The sequence below is a fragment of the Pipistrellus kuhlii genome, unplaced genomic scaffold (genome assembly GCF_014108245.1).
Source record: "Pipistrellus kuhlii isolate mPipKuh1 unplaced genomic scaffold, mPipKuh1.p scaffold_m20_p_8, whole genome shotgun sequence".
NCBI lineage: Eukaryota > Metazoa > Chordata > Mammalia > Chiroptera > Vespertilionidae > Pipistrellus > Pipistrellus kuhlii.
Window position 1 is genome coordinate 38,362,488 of NW_023425584.1, and position 12,065 is coordinate 38,374,552.

Sequence of the window (12,065 nt, forward strand, 5' to 3'; positions counted from 1 at the left end):
ACGATTTCCTTTGGCTTACTTTGTTTTCTGAAAAATAATGGAAAGGCTCAATTAGTTTTGCCTCGTTCATCAGTTCTTAGGTTCCTCATGTGGGCGGATGGGTTGGTGTGTGACTGTGTGAGGTCAAACCCGATATATTCAGAAGTATGCATCCAATGCCCTTTGGGTTAGATACTAAATTTTGTAATTAGTGATCAGTGTTCCTATTTACTGAATGGGAATTTTAATCCCCACGGAGGTCTTTTTCCTTTTGAGGCTGAATATAATATGCAGCCTCATATGTCTTTAGGGCGGGGGTCCATGAAACAAATATGTCAACCTTCCCATGGAAAAGCAAGTCTGTATTCGGTGGAAAATTGATAACCACTCATTTTTACCCCCAAAATGAATCTCTGATGACTAATTTTGTATCTGTCCGCAACTCCAGTTTTAGCTTTGGGCTCAATTCTCACATTTGGAAGGCGATGCCCAGGGATGTGGTGCTGTGTAACAGAAAGGCGGTGTCGGTTTATAACATTCTTCTAATGAATGAATGCTCATCTGCAATGATCAGTTTGATACTAACTTAGGGAAAGACGTGTTCCGGCTCCAACATGGGATCCTCTGTATTTAAACATGTCATTCTAATGTGAAACTGTTACTACAAAAGAGTTATTTATTTTACCATTGAGTCTAAAAATAGAACCTTTCACCCAAATTTTGTGCCTTCAGGGCCACTTTTAAACTAATGTGAAAGAATCCGTGTCCAGATTCTGTGATGTCGGACAAGAGTCGGGACTGGGGCAGTTAGAAGGGGACAAAGTCAACACCCACTTCCTTTGCTGGGAGACACCTCCAGAACTCCTGGGCTCGCAGGCGGGGTGACGGAGGAGGCTCTCCCGGCCGCGCAGGGCCCGCCCCGCGGACGCAGGTCTGCAGGCCCGCAAAGAGTTAACCGGGGACGCGGAGCCCCCCGCGCCGCCGCGGGCTCCCCGCGCTCCCTCCCCCCCCCCCCCCCCCCGCCCGGCCCCCTGTCCCCACCCTCTCGTTTTGGCAAGGGATTAGAGTGCTCCCCCCTGTGGCAGCAGTGACCCAGAAATGAGTTCGATTCACACAGTCCTTCCTCCTCCATAACCAGCCCAACGCCCGTCCGAGAGTGCCTCCCCGCGCGAGCGCCGGGTGTGTGCGCGCCGGCGAACGCAGGGGCCCGCCCGGCTCCCTCCCCTCCCGCCGCGGCCCCAACTCGTGCGGCGGAGCCGGCGCCGGCGGAGCCTCCGCAGCAGGTACGCGCGGCCGGGGGGCGAGGGGCGCGTGGCCGCGGGGCCGCGTGGGGACGTGTGCGCGTCCCGGGCCCGCGGCGGCGGCGGCGGCGGCGGCGGCGGCGGCTGCAGGACGAGCCGGGAGGCTCAGCCATATTTGATGGTTTTGTTGCTTCGCTCGGGAGTTCTCGGGAGTAATTGAATGCCGAAGGTCGCTGCCTAGTGGAAATAATATAGTACGTCATTAATATGGCGCCAAAAGATTGGGTTCTCGATACGTAGCGAGGAGGGAGGGAGGGCGGGCAGGCAGCCGGCGAGCGCAGCCTTACTATCCCACCAGCAACTTGGGCATTGCCGGGGCGGGGGCCGGGGCAGGAGCAGGAGGAGGAGGAGGAGGAGGAGAGGAGGAGATGGTTTTTGGAGCCTGAGGATTGATTTATGTTGGATCAGTAAGTTTGACTATGATTATTATTATTTTTTTTCAATTTTTGGGGGGGCGAACACTTAGAGCTCCCCCCCCCCTCCCCTTTTGGGATGTGTGAAGAACATGCGGTTTTTCAGGTGAAGCATCAATGAAACGCGTTTCAGGAGCAAGAAGCCGAGTATAGTTGGCCCCAAAGTGCATTAGGGCTGCATGAAAGTGGAAAGCATAGTAGCAACTTGGTAGACAGATGGCAATGGCAGAACGCAGGTTCGCATACATACATGAATCCAGGGTGTGTGTGACCGGGGAGGGAGGGGGACGACTATGTTTGTCTAAATATAGGTGTGTGTGTGTGTGTGTGTGTGTGTGTGTGTGTGTAGAGGTACATTGTGTAGGGTGGCCACAGCCCCGGCTCTTGTCACCGCGTCACCACATGTCCAAAATATTCATTGCATCAATTCAAGGGCAGTGAGCAGGGGGGTGGAGGGACAGCTTGGCAATTAGATCCTTCCAAATTGGGTTTCCAGCGATCAGACCTTTTACTTTACAGCGAGACTGCCTGTTAAAGTGTAAAAACCCCTTCCTCGGTGAAATTAGGAAGGAGTTGCATTGGCGGAGAGCAAAGTGCCGATTAACCGTGAACTTACAGCGGGATTGCAAATTGCAACCTTTGGCACCATCTGCAAATTGTGGGGGTGGGGTCGCTGAGTACTCGCTGCCTTAAATGAACGTGCAGTGTGTGTACCCTGGGACTGCAAGTTGCAAAGCCCTTCGGTGCACGTGTCCTGTGCTTGTGTGTGTGTGTGTGTGTGTGTGTGTGTGTGTGTGTGAGTTGGGGGGCTGATGTTTGGCAGCCAGCAGGCAGGCTTTCCGGGTTGTTGGCGCTGGCTTGCAAAATTCGGGAGAGGGATGGAATGTGGAATGTTGACCTGGGAACCGAATCCTGTCGGAACGGTCCCATTTGCTGGAGAAATTCGATCCCTTCCACCTCCTTCCCGCTCCCCGCCCCCCCCCCACCTCACCCTCCCCCTGCGGGCAGGAGGCGGGGCCGGGGACCGGGCTGCTGCTGCTCAAAGTGGCGGAGCGCGGCGGCGGCGGGAGGCAGGTGCACCGCACCCGCCGGTGGGGGTGCCTCAACTTCCGCGGGCGTTTAAATAGCAGCCTCGCTCCCCTCCCTCCGGTAATAGGTGACCTGGCGGCCGGGAGCGGGTGGGGGGGGGGGAAAGAGGGCCGGGGGAACCGCGAGCGAGCCTCCGCGGCGGCACGTGGGCAGGTGCTGGGCGGCCCGGGGGCCAACTTTTGGAGCCCGCCTCCGGCGGCGGCTCGGGGTGGACATGGGGGCGGCGGGCGGCCGGGGTGCTGCTTCCTCGGCCGCGGCGGCCGGAACGTCACCTAACGGTCCCAGCAGCGGCGTCGCGGTGGTCGGGGTCGGGGGTGGAGGTGGGGGCTTCGGGGACGGGGATGCCCGGCCCGCCGCGCCCGCGCCGCGGGAGCCCCGCACAAAGCCCGCGCCGTGGGGGCCGCCGCCGCGCCGCCGCCCCGGGACCGGCCCGCAGCCCGCGACGCTGTCCCCGCGCCGGTTCCGGCGGCTGCCGCGGGCGTGTGTTTGTTGGTTCCGCGCCGCCCTCGCCGCCGGATGGCTTCCAGTGACAGAGGTGATCACAGTTTCCAGAACTGCCTGGGGGCGGGAGCGGAGCGGGAGCGGGAGCGGGAGCCGAGCGCGCTCGGGGCCGCCCGCCGCCGCCGCGCTCGCCGAGCGCCCGCCCCGGCCCGGAGGTGCCGCCCGGGAGGGCCGCGCGCGGGGCGGGGGCCGCGCGGCCGTTTGCGGCGGCGCTAGTGGCTCCCGGACGCGGGGGCCGGTGTGATTGGCCGCCGGGGCCGCGCCGATTGGTGGGGCGGCGGCGGGGGGCGGGCGCAGGCGGCGGCGGGGGCGGCCGCTTTCGAACGGCGAGGGCGGCGGCGGGCGCGGCGCTGCGGGGAGAGGGAGCGGCGCCCGGTCGCGCCGGGAGGAGGTGTCATCCCCGCACCCGGAGGGGCCGGGAGTGACTTTCCCCGCCTCCCCCGCTGTGGTTCCTGTCGCCTCGGGAGGAGGACGGCGGGGGAGGGCGGGAGGAGGCGGTGCGCGGGCCTGCGCGCATCCCGGCGGGCGGGCGCTGCGCGGTGAGCACTCCGTGCAGGGCGGCGGCCGCACCCCGACCCCGGGTCGCCCCCAGCCCACCCCGCCATCGCCCCGTCCCCCAGTGTCCCCATCCCCACCCCGGGACCTCCGCCCGGCTCTCCCCGCGGCCGCCCCTCCCAGGCGCACGGCGGTGGCCGTGGCCCCGGGGCCGGTGAATGCAGCGAGCAGACAAAAAAGCGGGCGATTTGAACCTGCCTCCAGACCCGTTAGGAAGGCGTCCTCCCTCGGAGATGGTTCAGAAGCAGCCGGGGCTTTCTAGTAACCGAGAGGCGGGCGCTGCACCGCGGCTCCGCGGGGACCCGGGTCTGTGGTCTTCCGCTTACCCCAGTCAAGAGGGAATTCAACATTTCTTTTTGTAAAGTGATAAACTGCAGTTGAAGGACTTAAGACAGCTACGTTTTCAGGAAAGTGGCAGATAGTCTGAGGTTTCCATTCATGGGGATGCTTGGGGCTTTCTTACCCCAAGGTTTTTATGATGTGATCTAATTATATATATATTTTAGAAAGCCCTCTGTGAAAGGCTAGCTCTCTAGTTACTTGTAGCTCAAGGCTAATAAATGAACTAGTTTTAAGATTCAGAGAAAATTATTTCCCTGAAAGCTGATGTAGGTAGTGATCACCAGTGGTTAGAGGTTACCATAGTAAAGTTGCATTTTCATCAAATTACCCCTGATCGATATTTAAATCGCATCCAAGTGGAGAAAGGAAGCCTTCAAATGTAACCATAGTTAACACTTTTGGTGGGATAACTTGTTGCAAAGGGCAGCAGCACGGATTGGAGAGAAGCTTGGGATATTCTGGTAGGCGACACTTTCTAGCAAATAACTGCAACCCAGAATTGTTTTGTCCCAAGTATTTCAGACTCATGTAATGCCACTTAAATAAGATGACTTTCTGGTTGTTTGGCCTTGTGCTTTCTTCCTTAAACCTGTGTATTTTTTTATACACAAATATATTTTGTGTGTGATTCCAGCACTTCCATTTCCACATCTAGAACAATTACAGTTTTCAGGTTATTTGCTAGGTTTTCCCATATCTATCTTCATCTTTCACTAGTCAGACATAAAGGGTGTTGCCTGACATGCAGTAGAACTTGATCTTGATGCCATCTTAAGATCATAGATCATACACTGCTTTCTAGTAAGTAAAGTTGCCACAGACATGTTTAACTTTGAATAAGCTGGAGAGAAAGATCCTCCCCCCACCCCCCCACTGTATCAGTTCCTCCTCTGTCACAGGCGTTCAGCCTACAGAAGAGTGTTTTAGCTTTTATGTCTGTTGCCAGGGTTGAAAGAGTAGCTATAAAGGGAAAACGGTGAAAAATTATTAGTGTGCCTGAGAGAGAACAGAGAGGAAAAAAACACCTCTTTGGAGTTTAAGGAAATGTTACATTTTAAAAACGACTGTTGCTTAGCCCAGAGGCTTGGGGAGAAGGATTAACTGAAAAAACTTGGAGGCCTTGGTGAGAATAAAAGCAGATCTCTGTGTGTCTCACCTATAGTAGGCACATCATAAATACTGATTTTTGACTTGAATGAGCCCTTGGTGGCTTGAAGTATTATTACAGAAGCGGTGTTACACATACATTGTTGAAACTTAGAAAACACAGAGAAGCAAATATAATCACCTATTTCTACCACCCAGAGCTTCATTGTATTGCTTTCCAGATAATTGTCTATGCATATGTGTGCATGTTTTAATCGAAATGAAATCATACTGTATATACAGTTATGTAAGGAGTTTTGTTTTTTTCCTGTCAGCTTGGTAAGTTTTCATCTCATCACTGGGACCTAGATTTCCTCAGTTGGCCCCCAAATACGACAGCAGCTTTGTCTATCACACGTCTGGTCGAGGCTCATTTATTGGGCCTGGTTATTCTCCATACATAGACTTTCACCCACAGAAAGACTTTGCTAGAACCTCTGACATGGAGGAGGCAAGCCTTTGAAATTGATCGTGATGGGATTTTTTAAAAAGTTGGAAATCAAAGTATCATTTTATTGTAATTTATTGGAAGTCTTAGATTTGGAGATTTTGTTAGAAAAACACTGCTCTAAAGAAACGTGCCTGATGAATTTGCCCACAGACTTGTGGGAAAAAGGATTGGTTTCAGTACTGAGCTGGCTGGAACAGCAAACATCCTCATCAAACACCGATGACATCCTCTGTCTGGAGGGTTTGCATGCCTGAGGAGGAAGCAAGCATATGAGTCTGACAGTTCTGCTCCTTCCTTCCTGTTGGTGAAGCTCTTCCCTCCTTAGTATTAAGGGCACCTGTTACGCCATCCCAGTTAATAGTTCGTCAGAATTGGAATTTACAGGCTCAGTTTTCCCACGAGATTAATAAAATAGACATGTTCCGGAGGAAGACATGTCATCTTAGCCAATACACCTTGCTTCTTTATTTGGGTTGGCATTCAAAAGTTTGGCTGGATTGTCCAAACACTGAATTATATCAGTGTTAAGCTTCTTCCTCGCCTCCCTGTCCAAGCGTATACGTTAGAACATCGGCACTGTAGTCAACAATACTAGTTAAAAAAAAAAAAAGTTAAAATACAGGGCGGCTTTGCTTAGAGTTGTTTCTTACGTGGTATCAAAAGTTTGGTAGGAACTTTAATTGGGAAAGTATTTTAATTCCTGAGACGGTAAGCTGTTTACTTGACAGTTCTGGTATTCAGTCTATAATACATTCCCCATTTTCAAGATGTTGCAGCACTTTATGTGATCATGCACTTAAAATTTGAACAATTAATGTTTATTATTTTAGTTCATGATATTTCAGAAAGTCGAGACTTGATTGAAAAATCTATTGCCATTTACTAGTATGCAGTGTGTCCTTAGTATGGGGTGTCCTTAGTATGTGGTGTCCTTACTCGGACTGTTGGCCTGGGAGTGTGAGAGTATAGATTTTTATGTTTTCCCAGTTGGTGGGCTGTGATGGTGACAGTTACCCACATTCCTAATAAATGCAGGAGTGGCCTGGTGGGCCTTTTTACCTCTGAGTGAAAGTAGTGGCCTGTTTATATGTTTAGTTATAGTGAAGGATCTTGGAACTGAGAGAAAAATCTAGTCTTAAGAGGATAGCCACCCTGACTCTGGCTATGTTTCATTAGCCTTAACTAGTCTAGACCTTGAATGATTACTAAGGATGTCTTTCCTCACCTGAAAGTACCAAAAATAAAGATGGCCAGACATGGTGGAGTAGAAAGCGTGGTTGTTGGCGAAGGGATTGTGTGCTTCCGTTTTGAATCCTCTTTTAACGGTAGACCAGTGGTATATGATGTGCACTTAACAAATGTTCAGGGACCAAACCTTTGGTTACGCTACAACCAGTCCAGCATTTAACCACTGACTTTGGCTTTTAAGGTGAAGACATACTAAGGTGACTGAGGACATTTGGAATAGTTCATTTTTAAAAACGTAGCTTCTGTTGGACTGATTTCTTGAGAGAATTAAACCATATTTTTCTGTCGTTTTGAAAGCATTCCCAACTGGCATTAACATATTTTTAATATTGATCAATGAATGTCTGCATATGAGACTATTAATTTGAAACTTCACAACGGCTTCTAAGACACTTTTTAAGCACTTATTTTCAGGGAAGCTGTCAGTGCTGAAGGTACAAACCGAAGACTGAGACAAGCATTTGTTTCCTTTACTCCTTCCTCCTCCAGAGCAGGGAGCAGGAGTTGGCAAGGTTAACAGCGGTTGGAGTGTGAGCTGCCTGCTTTGCTTTTGTTTAGTCCAAAGTACTCTAAACATGATTTAAGATTTTTCTTGATGACTCATGGCCAGCTTTTTTATGCACATCAGTTATTTTGGTGTTGAAATATAATGACGCACTTATGAAGTGTAGGCTGAGTGCTCGTGGCTCGTAACTGTTTTAAAAGTCAGACTTAAACCTGTGGGGACTGCTCCCCCAGAAGAAAGCCAGGGGCACTGAAATGTACCTGTCGTTTCAGGGACTCGCTGGGTACTTTGGATCCCAGGTTAGTGTTTACATTTTGGGGACTTCTTTTTTATGATTTCTGCCTGATCCTTTTATATCACTGTTAACCATGGATTGTCGTCAAAATCCCTGTCTCGAACAGTCATTTTTCTGCTTGTTGGTTATTGACTTGAAAATCAGATAAGAAGCTTGTTAGAAGTTTTTACAACTTAGTGTACACTGGCCCCAAAGTACGAGCTGCGGGGATTTCCTTTGGAGAGAATTCTCCGTTTTCTAGACACGGCCTTTATTTAAGTTGCTCAGTACACCCTTCCCCCTTTCAATTCCCCTTGTGATTTCTGTCTGTTCTAGTTAAGGACTTCTTAAGGACAAAGTGTGTCTGATCCTTAACTTTGTAAGCATTAAGGTATTTGTCAGCTGTCCAGGACCTGGTAATTGACATTTCATTGAACACGTAGAATACTAGTTTCTAAACATCATGCTCCCAGTCTCTTGATTTATAACAAGCATCAGTAAACTATTTATTTATTTATTTATTTATTTATTTATTTAATGTGTGAGGGCCCAGATAAGATAGTAAATGTCAATGTTTTAGGCTGTGGGCCTGACAGCCTTTGTTACAACTGTTCAGCCATCCTAAGTACAAAGGCCTGTGAGCAAAAGGGGAATGAATGAACATGGCTGTGTGCCAGTAACATTTTATTTACTGTCAGTGGAATTTGAATTCTGTGTCATTTCTGTGAGTCATGAAATGTGCTTTTGATACCCTCTACCCCAACCCCAGACCGTTTTGATATGCGAAAACCATTCTCAACTCAGGGGCAGGACAGAAACAGCCCCAGCCCCAGACTGACAGTGAGACACAGCCTGACCTGGTCACCGGATTGTCTCTGTCAGGGCTCAGTTTCCTTTCCGGCAGGGACCTGAGATCAGAAGTTGAAATCAGAAGTGTGATAAATATGGAGGGAGCTGGCTAGTCCGAGGACGGAGGCTTTTAACCCTTTGGTCCCAGGATCCCCCTTGAGGATAGGGTGTATCACAGGGACCCTGTGTACTTAGGAGAGAAAGCTCACTGGGTAGTTGCACCGCCAAGGGGGCCAGGCCAAGGATCCGCGGAAGGGGATATGCCCTATGAAGCAGTTCCTGCAGAGGGAGATACCCTCTCTCCAGCAGGGAGTGTGTGTGTGTGTGCCCAGCAGAAGTTAGTGCCTGCTGCTCAGGGGACTCCCCCCTGACCGTGTTCAGGAACTTCTGGCTGCACACTCCTCCAGCTCCACAGGCAGCATGGCTTTTGCAACCCTCGCCACATCAGCCTGCCAGGAAACTGTGTTTGCATTTCCAAGTTCACAGGCTGTTGTTCACGGATTACATTTTAGTTGTCTGCTCCCCAACAACATGACAGGGCATGGCCTCCGTCTTCTAGGTAACTTCTTCCTAAATCCTAGCAGGCCTCCAGGGGGAGGAAGCCAAGGGGCGGGCACCCACTCACCTTGGGGGCTGGTCTTTGGTTCGGGGATTGGCTTTGCCCTGGACCTGAGTCTTGACTCATGCTGCTTCACCTCTCCAGAATTCAGTGCGCTTGTCTTTAAAATTCGGAAAGGCAGGTTTAATTATCCTTGGAATGTTCTTTAGCACCACAGTGCTGACTTGATGGGCTTCTTTTGGGAAGTTTTCCTGTAGATACAATCCATGGGGCAGTCTCATCAGCTTTCAACCCAGAGAATACTTCCCAGACCCGGCTGCTGAGTTTGAGTCCACCTTGTGCGTCTGTCTCTATGAACATAACAAGATTTGTGCATTGTGATGACATGTTTCTTTTCATACGCAACTCAGATGAGGTATAAATGCAATTTTTGTTCAGTGTGCCATCTAGGTCTTCCAGTTCATACACGGAGAGACTTTTGTGTGTTTTTAAAACAGTACTTTAAAATTTTTGGAGACTTAACATTGTTAGTGGTAACTGATAGTTTCTGACACCCGGCTATAATCAAGGAACAAAGTTCCTCAAAAACAGCTGTATTTCAATCTGTGTGCAGTGTAATTGTCATTAGCTGGTTGAATCTGGTTTCCGCAGAAGCTGCTTTGTATATCCTGTATAAGAACATCTGGTTTGAACATTTAAAAATCTTTTAAAATTCCCCTGTAGACACTTTGCATTTATTGACTTATTCTTCCAAGGGTGGAATAGGGGTTGTCGATGCCTTCCTATCCGCACCCTTAACTGTGTTCATTCAGAAACCATCTCCTCTGAACACTTAGTTTTTTCTTTTTTAAGTTTTATTTTTGTTGTTAATACTCACCGGAGGATATTTTTTCCATTGAGTTTGAGAGAGAGGAAATGGGGCGAGGGTGGGAGGGAGAGAAACATTAGTGTCAGAGAGACATATTGATTGGTTGCTTTCCACACACACCCCACCCGGGGCTGGGGATCGAGCCTGCAGCTGAGGTACATGCCCGAGGTACCTGAGACCCTTCCATCTGTGGCCCGACGTCTCTCCACTGAGAAAAATGGACTAGGGCTAAAGTGTTATTTTTCAGTGAACTTTTAGTTTCCAGATGTGTACATATGCGTTATGTAAATTAGGCCTTGTTCAGACTCAAACACAGAATGGAACACAAACTTCTGATTTCAGTGAAATGCTTTAGAAAAGATTTTATTTTCATCTATTCTGAAGAGCTAGGTCTTACCAGGTAAACGGTCCAAAAAGTGTGCAAGGAGGAGTAGGATTATATCTCCTATGAATTCTGAAGTGGGAGCACTGTGTGTTAAGTAGGATTCTGAAGTCACGTCTGGAATTGTTGAAAAGAATGACCTTAATATGAAATGGTGGTTGGTAGTCAACTCTAGAACATAGCTTTTTTTACGTTTATTTTTCCTTCCAAATAGTACTACTCTTAAAATGCATAAGAAGTTGAGTGTTTATTCTTTAAAGGTAGTTTATATCCCAGTTTTCCAGTCTGGGTTAGTTTTCCTATTATGACAGACATTTCTAGGGACTTGCTTCTGGCATTGGCTATTCTTCTATTTTGAAAACTTTTGCTTTTGAACTACATAATGAATGGCTGAGAGTAGCATTTTACAGCCTTATCCTATTACCTTTTCAATTTTTTCCCTTCTGCACTGTTCCATCGGGTATTCTTTTGAAGCAAGACAAGCCTTTGATACCCATCCCAGGAAGGAGGTGGAATATATACTTTATTGATGGCTGTTCATTTTAGGCTGGTGCCTTGCATGGGGCCAAGAAGCTGTGCCCCAGGGTCTTCTCCACATGGAGAGGAGCAGGGAGGAAAGGCTTTGGATTTTAAATCTTTACTATTTTAAGTGTAGCACAGGATCATGGTAACAAAGAGAAATTTTATAATGATCATAACGAGACGTAAAAGTTCCCAACCCGTTCTGTCTAGAACACTTTGGCCATATTTCTCAACGATTAAACACTATTAGTCTTTATGGTCTTCCAGTGATTTTTCATGATTATGCAAGCAATTGGTGTACGTATTCTCTTCCTTCCTCCCTTTTTAAGGATAAATTAATCCATATTATATTTCAGGTTCTCCCCCTCTGGCCCCCCCACCCCCCCTATAGTTTGCCTGTGTTTCTTTCTTAATATGTCTTTGGCATCTTTCCATACATGAGCATATAAACCTAACAGAAAGGATTCTGAGTACATGAAACCAGGAATAGAAGCTCCAGCTTGGAGGCCTTGGTGACTGCCTTCATCGGTTGGGTGTGAATTCATTTATTTTTCTGTCCAGGAAAGCAAACAAACAAACAAAAAACATTCCAAATACAAATGATTAGAATGTTTGTAGCTGCTTTTCAGTTGTTGACACTGATTGAGTCAGCAATTACAGAGGCCTGGGAGGGGTTAACAGATTGTTTTGGGCACATAAGCAGGAATTGGATTATTTATAAATTGGCAGGCAGTGGCTGCTGGTGATTCATTTAAAACCACTCAAATTTATGAATTCCTTAAAATCTTGAAAAACACTTTTATTGACTTTTAAAGTCTGAGTTTCAAAATAATTTATGAAGAATTTGCAGTTAATTAATGATAGTACTTGGGTTTTATTAGTAATGTTCCTAGGAGTAAATGTTGTAGTGATGCTTATCTGGTCAGTTTTTAAAATCTTTACTTTTTGGGGAGAGATGGTTATTTATTGCTAACATAAACTCTTTTCAGCTGAATATTTTCAAGTGTGACAACTTTGCAAAGGCTTACAATAGTAGCTTGGGCAGCATTTTCCTTAAACAAAAAAAATTTTTTTAAATCAA

The 12,065-nt window shown here is 48.3% G+C and overlaps 1 protein-coding gene across 8 annotated transcripts in view; it reads left to right on the forward strand.

The window, feature by feature from the left end:
• The first annotated feature begins 1,053 nt into the window (after positions 1 to 1,053).
• The window catches only part of JADE1 (jade family PHD finger 1), a 53,841-nt gene continuing 42,829 nt past the window's right edge, over positions 1,054 to 12,065 (forward strand). The window contains exon 1 of one of the 8 annotated variants that reach the window (XM_036423761.2): positions 1,054 to 1,262. Coding sequence is in view for 1 of the 8 variants with exons in the window: in XM_036423755.2 (XP_036279648.1) it covers positions 3,299 to 3,317 (19 nt within the window). In the remaining 7 variants the exon portion in view is untranslated. Of the gene's footprint in view, positions 1,263 to 1,340; positions 1,475 to 1,592; positions 1,688 to 2,711; positions 2,850 to 3,182; positions 3,318 to 7,804; positions 7,830 to 12,065 lie in introns of those variants that run through there. The other 7 variants (XM_036423756.2, XM_036423759.2, XM_036423758.2 and 4 more) reach the window with 7 other exon arrangements.